The sequence below is a fragment of the Wyeomyia smithii genome, chromosome 2 (genome assembly GCF_029784165.1).
Source record: "Wyeomyia smithii strain HCP4-BCI-WySm-NY-G18 chromosome 2, ASM2978416v1, whole genome shotgun sequence".
NCBI lineage: Eukaryota > Metazoa > Arthropoda > Insecta > Diptera > Culicidae > Wyeomyia > Wyeomyia smithii.
The window spans coordinates 201,221,299-201,240,869 of NC_073695.1; the positions used below are offsets into that span (position 1 = coordinate 201,221,299).

Sequence of the window (19,571 nt, forward strand, 5' to 3'; positions counted from 1 at the left end):
CGACTCTTCTAATTTGTTGTTTGTTTATAATAATGTTGCTCTGCATAATTTATTTGTGTTACAACTGAACCGTGTGAAATTATTGTAACCGAAGAGGAGGTTGAACCATATGCACCAGTATATGTGTGTGTTTGTGAGAACGCCGTCTGATGGACGCTTTGTTTGACGTTAAGAAAGGCATGCTACTTAACCTTGAGAGCAGCGGCGCTCTCTCACGGAACAAAGTAGGGTAGAGCGCTTAGTGCGGTGAAGTGAGTTAGGAAAATAATTGAAGCCATTCTGAAGTGATCCTTTCTTCCCTTGGTCGCTACTGAAGTAAGTAAGATCCAAGGGCAAGCGAAACATCAAATGAAAATGTTAGATGGCTGCTGGTGGATTTTTGTGTTAAAAATACCTTTGATAGCAGATACAAAGGGGGCGGCTTCTTTTAGGGCAATCATCTGTGGTTCTCCCAATCGCAGTTAGGCACGTTTTTGTCTTCAGAATGTGCTTTTCTACCGCAAAAGTTAAGGAGAAACTGGCCTGTAGTGATTTTTCGCTGCAGCTTTTACTGACGTACAATTTCATCTCCATGACAGTTTTGTTCGTTTGTAACTTTGGAGGATCTGCATCTTTCTTCCCTTGTAAATGTGGATGATTTATATTTCGACAAAAATTGGAAAAAAATATATGAATAAAAAACGTTTTGTTCCAGTACTATTGAGAACACTCGCATGGGGAAACAATTTTTTTTTGTTTTAAAAATTAAAGAGTATCATAGCATAATTTGGACTTGGATAACACGATTTTGCTGCAGAAAATAATTGAATAAAATAGGATAAATTTGGAATAGATAGATCTATTGATTTCGGAGTTCAGAACTTCTTTGACTATTTTTTTTATACCAAATTAGAAATGAAACAGAGAGAAATTAAGATCGAATATTAAAAACTTTGTTTTCCTATTCTAAAGTTGAAATTTAAAAAGTTGTATGACAATCTATCAAAAACTAGAAGAACATACCGTGGAATCTACTAAGCTTGACCAATGTATGCTTCTCAACCGATGGCAACGATTTTTTACCAGCTCACACATAGTTGGGAATGAAGGCCCGGCTGGTAATCTTTTGTGGACACACTAAACAGGCCGACGACGAGCGACGGCTGTGCAGACACCATTCAAATTATTCTTCTGCTGCAGTACCATTTATCGGTCCATAAAACGAGCTTTCAAAGGGCATTCTGATGTAACGCCTGCTCGGCTGTTCGGTTGCGATATACACAGTTTCATAACAACACATTGCAAATGTCGTAAAATGAGGGGGTGGTGGGGATGTTTTGCAAAAGAAAGCGCCAGTCTTTCCGGAGACTGCCTGTCCGCCACCAACAAGAGACGACGAGAGTAGCAAAAGCGCTTCGGCACCGAACACAAAGCGTAGAACGTCAACAACACGTCAATCGTGCTACGGTTCTGTTCATTTACACAAAAGTTTTCTTCTTCCACTCGGGGCTGAGTAAATCTGCGGAAAGGAAATGTCGAACTCGCGAACGTTTTGCGAGACACCAAGCCCATTCTATTTCGGCTCCGTGGATTCCGTTACACTTGTAACCTAACATCAGGCTAGTTACCCTACTATTTCAAGGTTATTTGGGATGGAGTTCTGCGAACACTAACCTCGTGAAGATTACGCAATCGGTGAAATCATTTCGTCATCAATAGAATTGCCAACCAAGGGCAAAAATCTAGATGATAGATGACATGCAGAATGTCGTTGCTTGCAGTAATTCATCTTGAATTATTTATATCAAACATGTAGGAGTCTGTTACATAAAAAGGTGAAGAACATTTTAAAACGAATGGTCCCTCTCTTTAGCTTGTTGGCCACAGTGGCGCAAAAAAAATGCTAAGTTTCATAAGTGAAACAATTTATTTCCTAAAAATCTTACGCCGTATGTTCATGCTCGAAGGGACATGTAAACGAGATAGAAATATTACACAACTAAACATGCTTCAAGTGTACGGTAGCTCATTGTTTTCATCCAACGGACATAACATCACGCTAGCTCTGTTACATTCGTCGTGTCTACGTTGGTTATGTCCCGGCGGCCTATCGTTGTGAGGATAAAATAGCGAAACGAAAACTTGCACAAGTGCATTCAAGTACCATTAGTGCACCACCTGACCGTGGTGTGGTGGCTGCTGCTGCCGCTGCCACTTGGTGGCGAGTTCGAACGAACGATACAGTCTAAACTGTACGCGGTGTATGTCTTGGCCAGTTTTGGAAGCAAAATTGTGTCAAGGATACACGAATGAAAAAAAAAACGGAAGGTGCCAAGAGCGGTGTACAGCATCTTTCTTTTCGGCTAGGCAGCTGCTGCAAAGCATACGTTTATTGTAGCAAGTTGGAGGAAATTATACCACTTTCGTTTGTACATCTGCAGACTGCAGTATTGATCGAATATGAGTGTGTTTCCGTACGAGTCTTTTTTTGTTGTTGAAAACTTGTTGTCCTACACCGTGCTCAATAAACTCGGGTACAATTTACATATTCCGTAATGATATATAAATATCATGTAATTTCTGAGTATTTTTTTTTTTGAAAGTACATTTATAATAGGGTGCCAATAAAAATCGATTTTTCGAATATCGTTTAGCGGTAGGGCTCAAAAGTTTCGTCTTCTCGAAAAAATTCCCATGCAAAATATTAGCTCAATCGGACTTTAGGAACATGTGCCTCAAAGCGGTCGAACTTTTTGATCAATGAAAAAAATATACAAATATTAGTTCATGAAATTGTTGATATCTAAAATTTTTTTTATGCCAGAGGTATTAGAAATGCATAAAACGTCGAGATTTGGTGTTAACTCGAATTTTTTTTTATAAATCGACTTTCTGATACTTAGAAAATTTTCGAGCTGGGGGGGTGAATTAAATCTCAAAGAAGGGATCCGAATGCAATCGATGCAATAATCATCATAATTAGGGTTAGAATTCGTGAAATGGATCACTAAAAATCGCGATGTCTAATTTTTTTTAAATAAATATTGAAAACTTCAAGAGTTTCACTCGGAAAGTTGATTTTTAAATTTTTACTGAATTTGAGTAAGTTTTCAAGTTGTTATTGGCATTTGAAATTTAGGTCTATATTTATTAATTAACATATCTTTATAAATATTGCATCGATTTTAATAAAATTTTCACAGCAGATGCATGCCAAGTTGTATTTTGAACAAAATGTTGAAAAACTATGTTCTGGGGCACTGAAAAATCTGAACGAATCACAAGTATTTTTGACGAAATTTCGAAACTTTCCTGAAAATTTCGAGTTGGTGATATTTTTTGTTCAAAGATATGGTGTTTCAAAGTTGGTGCCGCAACGCATTTTTAAGCGAGAAACCCCCCAAACGCACTTTTCTTCAGTTTTCGTATCAAAATATGCATTATAATAACCAAAAAAAGTAAAAAGTTTGGACTTGCCATTCGATAGTAGTTGATGAGCAAAAATGGGTCACAACGTAAATTTTGGATTTTTTGTGGTTCTCTTACTGAACAATAAACAAGCTCAGAGAGAGATGAGAGTATGTCTATTAAAGCTCTCTCTCTTTTTTTCCAGTATATTTTGTTTTATCAATACAAACTCAGTTCAGATCAAAATGGCTTCGAAACAAGAAGCATTGCGCAAGCATATTGTACAGTTCTAGCTGAACTGCACCAAAATCTCAGCGAAAAGTTCATGATAAACCATTCAAACAGCGAAATTTTCAGGTTTCAATTGTGTATAATATAATGCAAACCACAACAATGATTTGTAAGGAACGTAGTGGACAAAAAAGGACATCTTTTTTAAATCATGGCACGAGTTCAGTGGTTTGGCTGTGAGCAATGCCAATTAAAAAAATTATAAAAGCGGCTATCTATTTCAGAATGACTAGAAAAAAAGTTTGTTCAGTTTTATAGAGACTTTCAGTTTTAGTTCAAATTCAACCTAAAAGGCATTTTCTTACCAAATAGCCAAATACGACTATTTTTGATCCGATTAAATTTATTTATAGTATAATAAGAGATAAGAAGAGATTATAAATGGTTTAAAATATTTAAAAAAAAATTAGAACATTTCGAGAAAAAACGTCAGCATATATTTTGTAAAAATCACTTTTCAGTGTCCTCGTTGCGGGCGGTCTCAACATAATTTTTCCGCACTTACTGTAACGTGCCTCTTTGCAGCAGTAGGTGGCTGTATGACCCAATTGCTAGTTCTGGTAGTGCATGACCTGCGGTACCAAATGGCGTACAGGCAGAGAAACTCTGTCTAAAAATATGTAGTTTGGCAATGTAGATCCGGCAAAGGTCACCCGAAAGGAATACGAGGGGGAGAATTTCTTCTTCCCCTCTTCGATGGATACTGAATGCAATTGCTTGCAATCCAGGATCTTTACATTTTGCATCCCGGGGTTCTTAAAACAGCCTACCCCGTGACGCAAGATTTCATCGGCCGTGAGATTCTTCTCGGTAATCACATCGTCGATCTCTACATCCTTAGCAGGGATGTACACGCGATACTCTCTCGTGAAGAGCTCGCAGCCAGCAATCGTGTTTACTTGCTTCAAGTTATCCACTACAATTTCGGTTAAGTCCAAAAACTTTTTTATCAATTTGAACAATATTCAAGGTCTTTTTAAGCCTGAAAAAGACTCCCTACGATGTCTTTCGAGTTATCTTGGTAAACTTTTGTCCGTACTTCTGGAACCCTTGGTACAGGGCTAGGTAAAGGAGAGAGTACAGGGGAATAGAGAGATTTCAATCGCTTCCGCATTTGTTTCAATATCCAGGATTTTTTACACATACCATTTAAACCTTTTTCTACCAAAAAATTTTAGTAAATTTTTTTTCTTTTGAATATGCGAAAATAGAAAAAAATATTCTAATATTTGAGATAATTCTAAACAAGTTGGTGTCCTCTTATAGCGTTCAGCATCCATCGTATGTTCGATACTCGGCTGAGCAATACTGCTAGAATCAACAGAATAATTCAGCTTGCTTCGCAATTGTCGTATACAATGACCGCCGGCTAAAACGCCTGTCGATAAAGAAGGGTCAAGTCTAGAAATGAATAACAATTCTGGAGTATGTTTACTTTTACTACTGACGATTAGTCTTTAAAATTCAAACCATTAATTTGCGAAGCATATCATCTGTGCAACGATCGAGGAAAAGCAAAACAAAACAATCCACATGCAAGCCCCGAGTCAGCTTCTCAAATGTTCCCCGCGGCAAAACGATAATCGTGACAAACCGGAGCAGAAGTTTAGCAAACAAATCGTAACGGCAGATCGTTTATTAATCGTTCGTCGCCGCCACCGCTTGCCGCGGCAGACGCTATGTATTTTAAACTGGTTAAAATAACTAACCGATGGGGAACGGGGACCCGAACGCGGCCCCGCCGCTGGGTTCAAATTTGTATTTTCTAGATACATCATTATTTCCACATCCGTCCGTAGGATTCACCGGCTTGTTTATGTTTTAACGCCAGCTAAGAAGACGGATTAGACGCGAACCGCTAGGCGGCGGCAGCAGCAGTTGCAGCGAACTCATCCGAGGTAGGAGCTGAGTTCGATTTTGCCTCGTCAGTTTGGTTCGAGACAACGACGTTGGATACCGTTTGTAGCTGAGGCGGTTCATGCAGAGAGTAAGAAATTGTGCCGAAATTTGAACTGCGATCATTTCGTAACGATAAACAGCTCTTACTGCCAGAAGGAGGAAGTTGGACCATCATCGCGCGACAACTAGATTTGTAAGCGCAAAAACTAAATATGGACCTGAGAAAATGAATAATGCTGCGATAATTTGGCCGGTGGACGGTGCGAAGTGCACTTCACCCCTTATCTCAGGCGTTTGTTATTTTTTACGAGCCTTCCGTTGCCACTGGCTGTTGCAGTGAAACAGAGAAAGGATCTCACGGCAGCGTAAAGTAGTTCAATTTGCTTAAGTGAGCCGAAACCGAAGAGCGTTTCGTAAAAAAAGCTTGTGGAAGTTGCATTGTGTTCAAAGAGTGTTAAAGCAGAAAGGTTGGAAAAATAAAGGAAAAGTGTGTGCAATTTAATGTTAAATGATTTTTTGTTTCTCTTTTTGATTTACTGTGGCGTGGCGCTGTATACTTTTAGGTTTTGTTTTCCTCATTGAATGGTTTTAAATTGAGATTTTATTAGCTAATGAGAGGCACGAGAAGAAGAAAGTGAAGTGTTGCAAATTGATTGTGTGCAAGCCGATTGGCGGTGGTGTGCCGCGCGTTCCATGAGGGGGTAGTAAATTGCAACCGTCCAACTGTAAATTAGTGCGAGAAGAAACGATTTGGCTTGCTTGCGGTGCGATTTGCTGTGGACCTTTGCGCCGCGGAAGCTTGGTGGCGGAAAAGTTAAAGGCAATGCTGCGTTCACCAGCTCACCTGATTGGGCATGGACCGACCGGAGCCGGTGGTGGCGTTATGAGCCTTCACAGTCATGCATCATCGCCGCCACACGCCCGAACGTCACTGTTCGATTCTTGTCATCGCAAAATTCGGCTGATCGGTGGCGGACCCGTGGCGTTCCTCGGAGGATTAGTAGCGTAAGTAATCATATTTGAACTGAAAAATAGGATTAACTGCTAACTATCATTGCATAAAATTGTATAATATTTAATTAACGGTATAATCAAATGCTTTCGAATTTAGGTTTTTCTTTTTTTTACCAAACCGTAATCAGACCTACGCCTCAGCCTCATTTCATTCTACGGCACGTCTAAAAGCCAATAATCGTTCTTATTAACTACATCCACATATTTCGCTGAGCAAGCTTCCCTGAAACGGTTCATCGGTGTGTACTTTCTCTCCGGAATAGTGTCCATTTCGCCGAGTCAGCTTTCGATCTTTCCGTCAGAATTTGCTGTAAAAAATTTACAGCAACAATGCGCAGCAACAGTCTATGTAGTCGATCGGCAGTGGAAGAAAGCAACAGCGGATATATACAACCGGCCATAATGTGTATATATATTCTTGGTAAATTATACATTAATTATAATAAACAGCGCTTGATCTTACTACAACCATTCATGAAGAGCTTGTGCATTTGCAGTGTGCTGTAAACAGAGAGTTTCGAATGAGCTACAAGAAAACGGAATAAGTTCTGACTTCGCCAGCAAGGTAACCTGGAGAAAGTATTTTCGATTTATGTGTTAACAGTTATGTGCATATTACGTAACGTATATGTTGTTCACAATTTTTCTGGCGCGTTTCGTAACACATGATATAACGAATACCGATAACTTTTTCAATCCTGGTGTTCTCATTTGGTTGAAATCTTTCAGGGTACACAATAAGGAAAAATCTAATCTAAAGGCTTGAATTTTAGAGGTTATAACATACGAATTCACTATTGTCGTATGTTGTCCAACTTAGGAGTTCGTGCACATAAAAGTTAATATTCCATAGATCGAAGCAAGCCATGACCGAAATCGGACGTACAAATTTTCGCTCGTTGGTATATCCGAAGAAAAATGGTTTAATTTAGTTATAGATGTTATCGCGAAGTGAGTTTATTTATTAAATTTAAAAGTGTTTTTTGAGAGTTTTTGATGCGAGCGCTCGACTAGTGCGGTTCGTTTTTCCGAATGCTCCGCGCCGATTAATTAAGTCCTTGATTGCTGTACAGCGCCCAGCAAAATAGTGAAAAGTGCCATAACCGCAATCACCTTAGTGTTCCTGTGGTGCGATCACAATTTTAAAAAGTTCAATAAGTTTTAATAAGGTTGGAGAAAAAGGTTCTACTAAATAAGGCAGTTTCGTTGAGCCGGTGAAAGTGATGCCAATGCTAAAATCCTCTTTTCGGTGGCGGAGTGCGTTTCCCTCAAGCGCTTGCCATGAGTTTGTGTTAGTGTGCGTAAAGTGAACTTAGGTAGCAATAAGGTTGTGTGCAAGAAGAGCGTCACCCATGCGACGTTTCACGCACTAACACCAGGGATCAGAGAAGAGACATAGCAAAAGATAAGTACTAGACTAGTAATGAGGATATTTTGCTTGTATTTTTTTCTAATCGAATGGCAGAATGAATAAGTCGAGGGTGAGCAGCTTTGTTCACTTTGCTTTCGATCGGGTTTCTTGCCCTCGAGGCTTGGGCCGAGGGTGATGCGACGCAGTAGCGCCGAAACAGTTCGGGATGTGTTCGGAAGCGCGTCAGTTTCAAGTTCAAGATTATTCCTTCGAGTGAGGAAAGACGATGTTCGTGCCGCATCGTTTCCCTTATGACCTCGGCACAGTGCGTGCTGGGCTGTTGTGAGTGTTTTATTTCTTCTGCTTTTGTTTCTCTTTCTCTCTGCAATTATATAACACCACACACCTTTTTTGTCGATCGATTCGAACGGCGATGACCAAGCGAATTTTATTTGCGCCAGTTTTGATTCCACGGGTGAAACTTGATTTCATTTTATGATTTTCCTAGCTTTTGAATAGATATTTCTGTATATGTTTTCCAAGCAATAATTTCCAAACTCACTTTGATTGTGATTGGTTTGGCATTTTTCAAATAAACTTAGAATTCTGTTCGGTTTTAATACCTACATTTATGCATATTGTTTTGGCGAACATGTGTATCTACATTTTCTTAATTCTTATGGCTTTGAATGCATGGAACTTTGCCAGTTTTGTCTACTCAATAGGAAATTCGCGACGAGAGATAGATTTCATCAGAAAGATCGCTTCATTCACCATGATTAATCCTGTTCGGACGGCTGCGACCATTTTGTTCGGGTTTTATATTTGATGTTTGATGTTTTGAGCTTTGGATGCATGGAATTTCGCCAGTTCCCTTGTAATCTATTTTTAATTTTATTTTTTTTTTTTAGAATATAAATTCTAAAACGTTTGTACGGACCGTGGACATTATACAGATCCCCCCCAAAGCTGTTCACGTGGAATGTGGATGGCCCCGAAGGTTAAACATTGATGGTTGTCTGATCAAGGAAACAAAAAGCCAAAACCAAATAAAATATGAAAAGAGTTGAAGAGGTTGTATATAAGACACGACCGCAAGTCAACGTAGAATTACGGTAGCCTGTCCTATGTCAGTGTATTTCTCGCAATAGGTTTAGAAATACGATCGATCGATATCGAAAATGGAAAAAAATGTGTTATACACATGTTGAAGTGGTTAAAAGTTCCCTGCCACTCGCGTGTATTGTATTATATTCCGTAGTTTATCTGCTAACTGTTGTTGTTGACAACTTAGCAGCTGACAAAGTTCCGAAATGGTAGAAATTTGTACCGAGATAACAACTGAACGAGAATCATCCCAAAGTCACTGCGAACCTATCATGGGTGCTGTATTTTCTTGTTAAGATACTTACAGTTTCTAAGAATAAAAAGCACTCCATTTCGCGATAGAAAGCTCACGATTTCTGTAGTCCTCATTTGTGGAAAACTCATTTTTACTGCTTTAACCACATATTTCCAGGTCGTCCTCAAAAGGACGGTTGGTTTTAGTTTCCACAAAACTGTAGATCTGCATATTGACGGTGCTTCCCACACAGACAGGATCCAAATTCTAGCGCTGTGGAAGGTGCTGTTTACTCTGTTGATCCGTCCGCTATGGAAGGGAGCGAGATATTTGAAATCGTCGCCTGCTGCAGCTCTGCTTGCTGCTGGTCGACCCAGTTCCCACTAAATCATCCTCTTGCAAAATTGATCCTACCTTAAACGATATTTCTACCCACTGCTCCTATCAACTGCTACTTATTTGGGACCGTTCTTCTCACTAACCATTATGCTAGATTAATATCGGTTTTATCAGATTGAGACAAATCTTAAAATCTTTTTAATATTTCACAATTATCTAGATTTCTACTAGGGTAACGGGGGTATTTTGGCCCACATGCATATTTTGGCCCACCCGGTAACATTTTACGCATTTTATCTGATAAATTCAATTAATATTAGAAAACTGTGCATGCAACATTGAATAACACACCTAAGAATCATACTACACTATAATTTTCGGCGAAAGACTGGCTCTAGGTAGTGTTGTTTTGAAATTAGTTTATACATATTCAAAGTCATGGCTTAGTCAACCCAAAGTCAAGAGGAAGTGGTAATATACAAGTCATCGTCCGGAAGCTATTGTAACAAATATATATGCTTATGAAACAATTCGTTTTTGTAGTAACATCAATAAAATGTTATAGAAACAGTTTGTATACACTAACATGTTGGAAAAAAGTTGAAAAAGTGGTTAAACGCATGGCCGAAATATGTTTGCCTCTTTCTGAAGCAAACCTATTTTGGCCATGCCAAGTTTTGACATCTCTTTGATTACCGTTTGGCCATTGCACGTGAACAAAGAAGCAGCTTGTGACAATTTACAGGTAATTACTTATTAATTTATCACATTTAAAGATATGAAATTAGATGAAAATGCCTGTCAAACCGCTATAAGCCAAATCATTTCATTTTTAGATGCCTAAAATTTACAAAAATTCACCGCAGAAGGATGTTCTCCTCAAACCCACTATTTTTGCTCTGAAAATACCGATGATGATCTTAAATATAATTAGTCCGAACTATTTCCATACACGTCTCAAGATATAAAGGTGGGCCAAAGTAAAAATTTGGTGGACCAAAATATGTTTTTAGTACTTCGTAGAAATTTTGATATTTCTAGGATATTTTTCAATATATTGCATTGTTGAACGGTGTATATTAAAATAGACACTTAGCTTTTAACAATGGTATAATAAAGTCGGTATATGTTGAAAAATTGTGTTTGTTTTTAATGAACCGTGCGAACACTTCCCAAAGCTGGCCAAAATACCCCCGTTACCCTATATTTCGTTCGCGTTGTATCACTCAAAATGCAAGATTTTTTATATGCATTTTGCCAACTTTTATTTGAAACCTAGTGGCATTTCTGGGTGTAAACGAGATTCGGAAGGAAAAAGATGCGTTTTATCGAAACTGTGTAGTAAAAATTGTACAATCAGAAAGACATCAAACATCATTCTGATTTAGAACTAATTATGCTCGTAACCAGTGTTGCTAAATATCTAGATTTATATGGATTATCCAGATTTTTAAACAAGTATTCAGATAGGCAGATGTTTCATAAATAATCCAGATTTCTCCAAATTTTATTTTCTCTGTCTTTTCGCAAAAAGGTCATCTTTCCAAATTTTACCCAGAATCTTGCGTTTTTGTTACTTCAAATGTTGCGTACCAAGAATTTTATCTGAAAAAATGACCTTTTGTCTCACGAAATAACTGCTAGATTTTTTCCAGGGTAAAGTTGATTCGAATCAAAAAAAACAAAAACCAAACAATCATAGCTTAGATAGAAATACGCAATTTAATAATGTTTATTATGAAAATATTCACATAAATTTGATTTCTGACACTAACATTATTTACCAAAAATACTTTTACGAGGATGATTTTCACTTTGTATTTTTTTAGATAAAAGGTAACAGGAAAAATAATTTTGAGCAGCCTGAGGATGACCTAAACTTAAATCGAAACGTTGTCGAGAAGAAAATTCTCAAAATATAAAATATACCAATTCTAATGACTTGTTATGAAAAAAAAAAAATATATTCGTCTGATATAATGCGTATTGATATTACCCGTAACAGAAACTTGTTTTGTTAAATGATTCTGAGTGAAAAAAAAACATCTTATATTGGCGTGTTCGTTAGTTTTATATATAATCATTATAATATTTATGAAAAAACATTATTTACAAAATCATGAGATTTTCAGTTTTTACTGATTTTTTCTCTTTCTTCATTTTTTACAGGTAAGTGTCACTCAATGCGACAATTTAACAGTTCAACAGCAAACTAATTGGTCATCGTAAGTCTTTTTCTTAAAGTTTCTGGTTTACTGATTTTCAATACGGCGAAGTTTCTTTAAAAGTTTCTGTTCGGATTAACACGGAACTTTTTTCCGAGAAGTAACAAGTCTGTAATTTGTCGCGAATGTGAGCATTCTAAGAAATCCGGTTGTAAAGCACTAAGAAACGCCCACACTTCCTTACTTCATCGTATCACCTCACCATGGCGACCGTGAAGCACTGCTTGCTGTGCAGTTAAAGCTGGCACAGATTATGACACTATTGTTTCCAAGTTTAGTTGTACCGTGCTGTGATGAGATGTGACTTGTTGTACCCACTAAAGTAACCACAAAGAAAATGCTAATGCAAAACATTACTGTGGGCCTGGCCATGTATGATGTCCCACCTTCTTCTGCAATCCCCAGGGTACGTCACGGCACACGAGTGGTCGCGACATTTGTACCGCGTGCAAATCAAGGGTTAATTATTTTGTTTACGTTTGTTGCGCGTTTTACGACTCCGGGTGCCACTCTGGTCTGAATCGCAATGTTTTGAATAGATTTGCTTCAGCGGAAAGATTCGACTGCGAAATTGGTTATAGTTTTTTATGGTAGTTCATTTATGAATGTATGGAACTCAATGATTCAATTGTTGTTGTAGTTCTAGGTTTGGAATATGTCGCATTTAGCGTGCGACTCAAGACACGCTTTAGATAGGGCTTACGCTGTGGGCGGTTGATTCGAGAGAAATTAATTCTTGTCATTATTACGGCAGCCTAATTTGTTTTGACTATTTACGTCGTATGGAAAAGTTGTGTTCTTTGTTCTGCTAGTAACATGTAGAAATAATTTCTGAGTGTTTAGAAACATTGTAAATGGAAATAATACTGGTTCTGTCATCTTGACGTTCGACACTGTGAACTTTTAATTAATTTTAGTTTAGTTTATAAGCGTTTAAACGTTCAGACATCCTATACCAAAGGTATTAGGTTTCCGCTGATACCTTCGCAACTGCTACAAACCGTCCGGTCGTACCGGAACGACATAATCTCAATGTTTCGCACTGTCACGTGGAACGCCACAAGAATTGTCGGGTGGCTCAAGAACACAAGACAAGGCAACCGTAAAACCGCAACCAGCGGGTCGGCTTATTTCCCGGCCCCGGTAGAATGCTTCTTGAAATCCAAAACCAACCGTCGCATCGACACGAAACAATACGACGACGACAAGCGCTTTGTGTCATTCCGAACGTGGATCGAGCCGGGTGGCCGTTCCGGTCGAGGTGACAGCTAAATAATCCCATAAACTGCAGCGATGTCTGACGAGCGATACGGAGTGGCAAACAAATGCCCTTTGGGGGTTTAATTTCAGCTAACCCTTGGCTTAAACTTAAAAACTGTTGTAGCACGCGCTGAAGTGAGGAAAATCATACTCTGTTAAGTGCCGACTTAAATAGTTTGTTGTCACAATGGCTATCAAAGGTCGAATGACAATGAAGTATTCAAAGTTGGTACGTGCATCTAGAGCTCAGTTTCGGTATAGGTTGCAAACAACCGGAGCTTGTGGGGTCTCCAAACATTTGTGAGCTATTATGAATGAGTTTTTTTGTTGTTGTTTGGAGTACCTGCTCGACGTAAAGCAGCGAATACCGGGGCTGCTTGGTAGCAGATCCACACACAAAAAATAGGTCTCATAATGAGTGCACCGGAAGCCTAGAAGGACCGTTTTCCGGAGCCGTCAGTTGTCTTGCCTCTGTTCCACTGCCACCATCCCGCCTCATGCCCAGTAAATTATATTAAATTTCTTCTTTTCATTTGCTTTTCCCCACTGGATTACTGTTCTCATATCCGAAGCCAAATTCGATTTCGTTGCGCTAGCTGTATTCTGGGAAGAGGGTGTGCTTGGATGACTTTTTTTTTTTAGGCAGGTTGGAATGTTTTGATTTCGGTTGAATGGTAAAATGGAGCTGAATAGTGAATATAGATTTACTGGTATTTCTACGTAAATAGAAATTTATAGATCATGTAAATCGTTGAGAGGTATTAAAAAAATATAACTGGTTCTCAAAACAACTTATTTAAAAACATTAATATGGTGTCTGGCGCATAGAAAAATTGGAATAATTAGGGAAATTTATCTAATCTAAAAAAAATATAATATAACACCGGAAAAGGACAATCAGAAAATTTGTGCTGTTTAAACAGAATTTTTCCTTAAGCATCTAATTTTGCTTTTTGTGTGTTCGAATATTAAACCTTTATTTTTCAATTTATTTTCACTGATTTTTTGTTGTTGTTTTTATTCTAACTTTAATAAGTGTATTTGAATGACAGTTTCCAACTTTTGATAAACATAACATACAACGCGTTTTATAGTGAACTACTTAAGTTGTTAAGCGGTTAAGGTAAGCGACTGAATTTTATCGTCAGTCGTTTAGCCAAATCTTGTCAAATATCAACTCATAAAATGGTTCTGCAATCCTTTTACCAGACTGCTAGAGAAGAAAATAACATTTCTGTTCAACCTTTTCTCGCGCATTCACTCGCTTATATCGCTTTTAATATTACCGCACAGCAAGATTAACTGCAGCTAGAACCTTGACAATTCGAAGTGTCAGAGGCGGACGGCAAAGGATTCCGCGGTTCCGTCGAGCGTCAAAGCTTAGAGCGAGAGTTTCATGTGTAGCGGTTGAATAGGTTTCGTGCTGCGATCCTTCACTCTCCTCACTTTTCCATCCCGTGAGTGTTTGCTTGCATGCACCTTGCCCTTGCATGGGGTAGGTAAATCAGAGAGAAACCGGTACACACGATCAGCTGTTGTATGTCAACGAATCCGTCAGTCGAGTTTTGCACTAAAGGACAGCCGGTTTTTCGATGCTGTTGTTGTTGTGTTGCCGCTGTCGCAATCGTTGCCGCTGCTGTTGTTGTTTTTGATTTTCTATATGTCAGTGTGCTAACATGTTTGCGGTGATGGTCTGTGGTGATGGTTTTTCTGCTCTGATCGGTATCGGCGGAGACCTCGCGCATGATTTAGTGCCATTGAAGTAGAACGCTGACAATGCCGATTGTCAGCAGTGTTTGACATTTGTCAGAGGTATCCATCTGACGAGCAGATAGACGCTCGTCTATTGTAATGTGGCATACTTAATAAACAACAAGCTCTAATTAAGTTAGGCTTTTTCTATTTCACAAATTGAATATATCGATGAATTCAAAATTGGTCATATTTATTTTAGTGAGTTTAAAACTCCGCTGTCCGAAGGCTGTTTGTTAACGATACTGACATTGATCTGGCAAAGGAAAAACAGGAAACTGCAAACTGTTCAACCAGCGGTGATTGTTGATCGATCTGACGAAATTAGAACTTATCGATTAAATTATCGCACGGTGTAGGCGCTTGTAACGCCGACACAATGTCATTGTTGATTAGTGCCGGCCTGTTGACAACACATATCGACCACTGCTCTAGCGTGGGATGAGGTGCGATATTTATGACGCAAAATGGCGATGACTGGCGCGATTGACATCGAAAATTCATGTTGCAACAGTAGTGCGTACCGTCGAAGGGTGTGACGGGAGGTTATGGCGAGGCGGAAAGCGCTTCGTGACATAGCTAAAAGAATGCGTTAACTGACACGTGTTGAACATTTCGAAGGTCAACGCCTAGACCATCAGACAAATTATTATTAATACTGATGGTGATACGTGTTCACAACCAAGCACGGGTTTTATATGCTACCATCCATTTGAACCACTGGTGTCATTTTAAAAATATTAAGCCACTAACAGCTAGTTTGTGAAAACGCAGTATAGAAAACATGTCGTATTTTCATTTTTTACATGATTACACTCAATTACTGTTAAAAAATCATCAAATAATTAATGATTGCAAGGTTATTTCAAATAAATTCTACACAAAAGATAATTTTAAGTAGACACTGAAACTGTAACTTTTTCTGAAAGTTCGTTCCCGAGAGGTTATTGGTTTCGACAATCAGAGGAATAATAGCCTTGAGCAATTCTGCTTTCTGCAAGGGGTTAATTTTCTGTGGATGATCTGGTCACTTCAAATAATTATTCATGTTGAAATTGTCAAAACCCAGAAGTTTTTAGTTGCTCAGCTAAAAACAGCTTGTACCTCTTTTCATCGCCGTCGTCTTCCGTCAAGTCACTGTTGTAATGAAATTGGAAACTTCCCTTTCTCTTTACCACTTTTCTAATATGCTAAATGCACGGGCAAGAAGCTGTCTGCGGCCATAAACATGCCCATATTCAAAATAGTTGAGAAATTTGACTACTCTTACACCGAGTGGTTGAAAGTGAGACTGGTATGCAATTATTCTGCTACTCGATGGCCTGAATAATCGCATATAAGTCTCTTCCTTATTTTTCATTGTAATTTTTACGACAAAGGCAATTCTTCAATGAAGAAGTTATGATTGAGGTCTATTTCATTACATCATGACGAAAAGATTAGAATAACCCACCCTAAACAGTAGAAATACCCAAAACAAGAAAAATTTCTTCAAGCGCTGTTTTCTCAACTCGTTGATTTTCCAGATGGGACTAATATGCGATTTTAGGCAGTAGTCCTAAGTGCAATCCTTGAGGAACATCGATGTGATTTGAGAAATTTTTTTTTCGTTACAGTTAACTGTATGTTGTTGATTTACTGAACATGATTATATAATGTAATTAAAGATATAAAAGGTATGTATAAAAATGTATGTAGATTGGTAATTCTTTTTATTAAAAAGTCAAATGTTTCGATGTAAAGTTTATTTCGTTGAGAATAAAAGAAAAATATTGACTCAAGTTTTCTTTTCAACGAATGCGATTTGCCAGACCTTTCTCTTTACTCCTTCCATCAAGTTTTGTACACTCTGCTTGGTCACTTTGTCCACCCCAGAACGCTAGTTAGCCTTGAACTGCATCTCGTTGACAACTATCTATCGTGTCTTCTTGAGGTTCCGCTTGACAATAGCCCAGTATTTTTCTATAGGGCGGAGCTCTTTCGCAGCATACCACTCCATGGCCTTTTTCCGTAATGGCAAGATGCAAAATCCGCCCAAAACAGAACGGAACAACTGTGTTGGTTGAAAAAAGACAACAGACGTTTTTTCAGGCACCCGTACACTTAAATTTCCTTGTTGATGAAGCCTTTCATGATTAAAATGTTGCTCTTCAAATCACAATGTAAGGATCCCGCCTAAACCGCTGGCCACTCTTTTCGTCATTTTCGCTTGCGGCCTTCGGATTTCGATTTTTGCCGGATCCTGTCTTTTTGGCAGTCGATGAACGTTCTTCAATCACTTTTTTGCGTTGGTGACGGTTAATTTGGCCCCATTCAACAATTTTGTCAAATGGGTGTGCTGGAAGTGAATCGGGTTTTCACGATGCGCGAGCAAAATTTTAAAGCATTGCTTCTCTTGCTTCGACGTCATTTTCACAACCGAACAGGAAATGTCAAAATCGAATATAAGGCATGTTACTATGTACACACACACATGCTTGTCTTTTCTCCTCAGAAAAACTCTAGAATGCAGGAGAACATCTTGCACTACGAAAACAACTGCTCTCACATTAAAGAGCAAATCAACGCTCATGCTAGAAGAGAGCGACAAACGATTTTTATCTTCTGAGCTTCCTGAGAGCACTGCGGTGAAATCTGAAATCTCTCTCTTGCGCGACAATGAAGTATGGTGTGGACATCACGCACAATAATTACACTGCAGAGCTATCTGCGGTGCATGGCAGAAGAAGAGAAAAGAGATTGGGAGAAAATAAAATAGACTGCGTTGTTCGTGCTGGTCGAATTTACTCTGGTGGAATTCGTTTTCGCAGTGTAGCTACACGAGGACTACACTTTTGCCCGGTAGGTTTTTTTCCACCTTCCGGACTACTCGCCAGTCGACACTGTTGTGTACTTCTGCGTTTTCTCTGTAGAGTGATTCACCCCTCTTGTTTCTATCAGATGTGGGGTGAGCTGGAAGTGTGTTTGTCTCTCTGTAAGCTGGTTGAAACACTTTGGAGTGGAGAAAGAAGCAGTGTGGTGAAAGCATTTGCTACACGCAGGCACCTCCTGGAAGGGAAGTGCGCGGTGAATTTTTTCTCCTCTCCTTTCACAAGATGAGGAGAATGACTAGCATGCACACACATCTTCGAAGTGAGATGTGTTTAGGTTTTTTTTTTGATAAATGGTTAAAATAATACTGCAAATTCAAGTTGACCAATTTTTGACTGTTACAACCTTTAGACAAAACTGTTACGTTTTAGGAAACAATGCCTTCCTTTGATTGTTATTATGCACTGCTACCCATTAGGTTGAAATCGTTTCACTGAATATTACAACACCCAGTTTGTATATAGCAACACACCGAAAAGATTAGTATCACCTGAAATGAGTAGATTCATGTAGCTTTATCTCGTGATTCCGAGAACCTAATTAGTTGCGGTCTTAGGCAAAGTTGTTCAGAAGTTCGAGGGCTTGTGTTTGGCGGATAGTATTGTTCGGAGTTTAGCCGCGGTGCTGGTGTGCATGTAGTTTTGAGTATTTTGAATTTAAGTTGTCTCGAGAATCTCACTACTTAGCGAGTTACGATCTTCATCAAAGTTGTTCAGGAGGTCAAAGACTTTTGGTTGTAGATTCGAAATTCGGTTTTGTGAGTATTTTGAACTAAATTTATCTAGTGAATTTGACCATTTATAATGCTGCAATCTTCAGCAAGTTGTTCAGGAATCAAACGCTTTTATTTGGTGCTTAGTTTGTTTCTAAATTCTGTTGCTACGGGCCGCTAGTGTAATAAAACTGAAAGTATTTTGGCCATAATTTATCTCATGAATGTAACCAGGACAATTCCACAAAAAAATCGACAATTTTTATTAGACATTTTTTATCGGTGTGACGTCTTCGGTAAAGTTGTAGATAATTATTTTGTCTTTGAAAAAATATACATTCTGAAAAGGGTGTTTTTGTGATAAAATAGTTATCTTAAAAAAGCTCACATTCAAAATTGTAAATTGTATTCGAAAAAACTACGGAAGATTAGCTTAACATTGATGCTTGTCCGATCATGGAGAAATGAGAAACCGAAAAGTTTAAATTTTCTAAAAAAAAATAAACCCAGAATGTTTGGTTTGATTGGCATAATTAAATCGAACATAATTGGCATAATGATTGCCTCCTCTTTCCCCTCCGTGGACAACTGCTTATATAAATCCTAAAAAATTTTCATAGACCGTAGACATTGCACAACCCCCCCCCCCCTTCCAAAGCTGTCCATTAGCATTAGCATTATTTCTTTTATTTTTTCTGGAAAATTTTACCTTTTTTTCTCCATAATCAGAACCATTAATGTTTAGCTAATCTTTTGTAGTGGCCGTGAAAAATCAGATTAAAAAAAATGGGGAATTTTTTGGATAATTATTTTTAATTTATTTCAATATTTTTCCTCATCAATTTTTTTTTCAGAATGTATATTTTTCTCAGAAACACAAAATCCTCAACTTTTCCGAAACAGAAACACAAAGTTATCTACAACTTTGCCGAAAACGTCACACCAATCAAACAAACCGTTTTGGCTCTAAAAGTGTTTGTAATCGTCAATACCTTTTTAACATAGCTTCTCAAAAACGAGTCGTGATTCAGAAAAAAAAACAAATGGCACAAAATGGTGTATTTTGTCCATAGAAACATCTATGCAAAGTTTAGGTCAAATCAAAAATGACAATTGGAAAAAAATATT

The 19,571-nt window shown here is 38.3% G+C and overlaps 1 protein-coding gene across 7 annotated transcripts in view; it reads left to right on the top strand.

Annotated features, from left to right (window-relative positions):
• LOC129725424 (MOB kinase activator-like 2) overlaps positions 1-19,571 on the top strand; it is a 229,218-nt gene that overhangs the window by 98,972 nt on the left and 110,675 nt on the right. Inside the window, exons 2-3 of one of the 7 annotated variants that reach the window (XM_055681251.1) lie at positions 5,448-6,044; positions 6,141-6,582. The exons of 4 other annotated variants lie outside the window; for them this stretch is intronic. In XM_055681251.1, the coding sequence (XP_055537226.1) occupies positions 6,401-6,582 (182 nt within the window). In that variant the 5' untranslated portion in view covers positions 5,448-6,044; positions 6,141-6,400. Of the gene's footprint in view, positions 1-5,447; positions 6,583-19,571 lie in introns of all 7 variants that reach the window. 2 more of the 7 variants (XM_055681252.1, XM_055681250.1) reach the window with 2 other exon arrangements.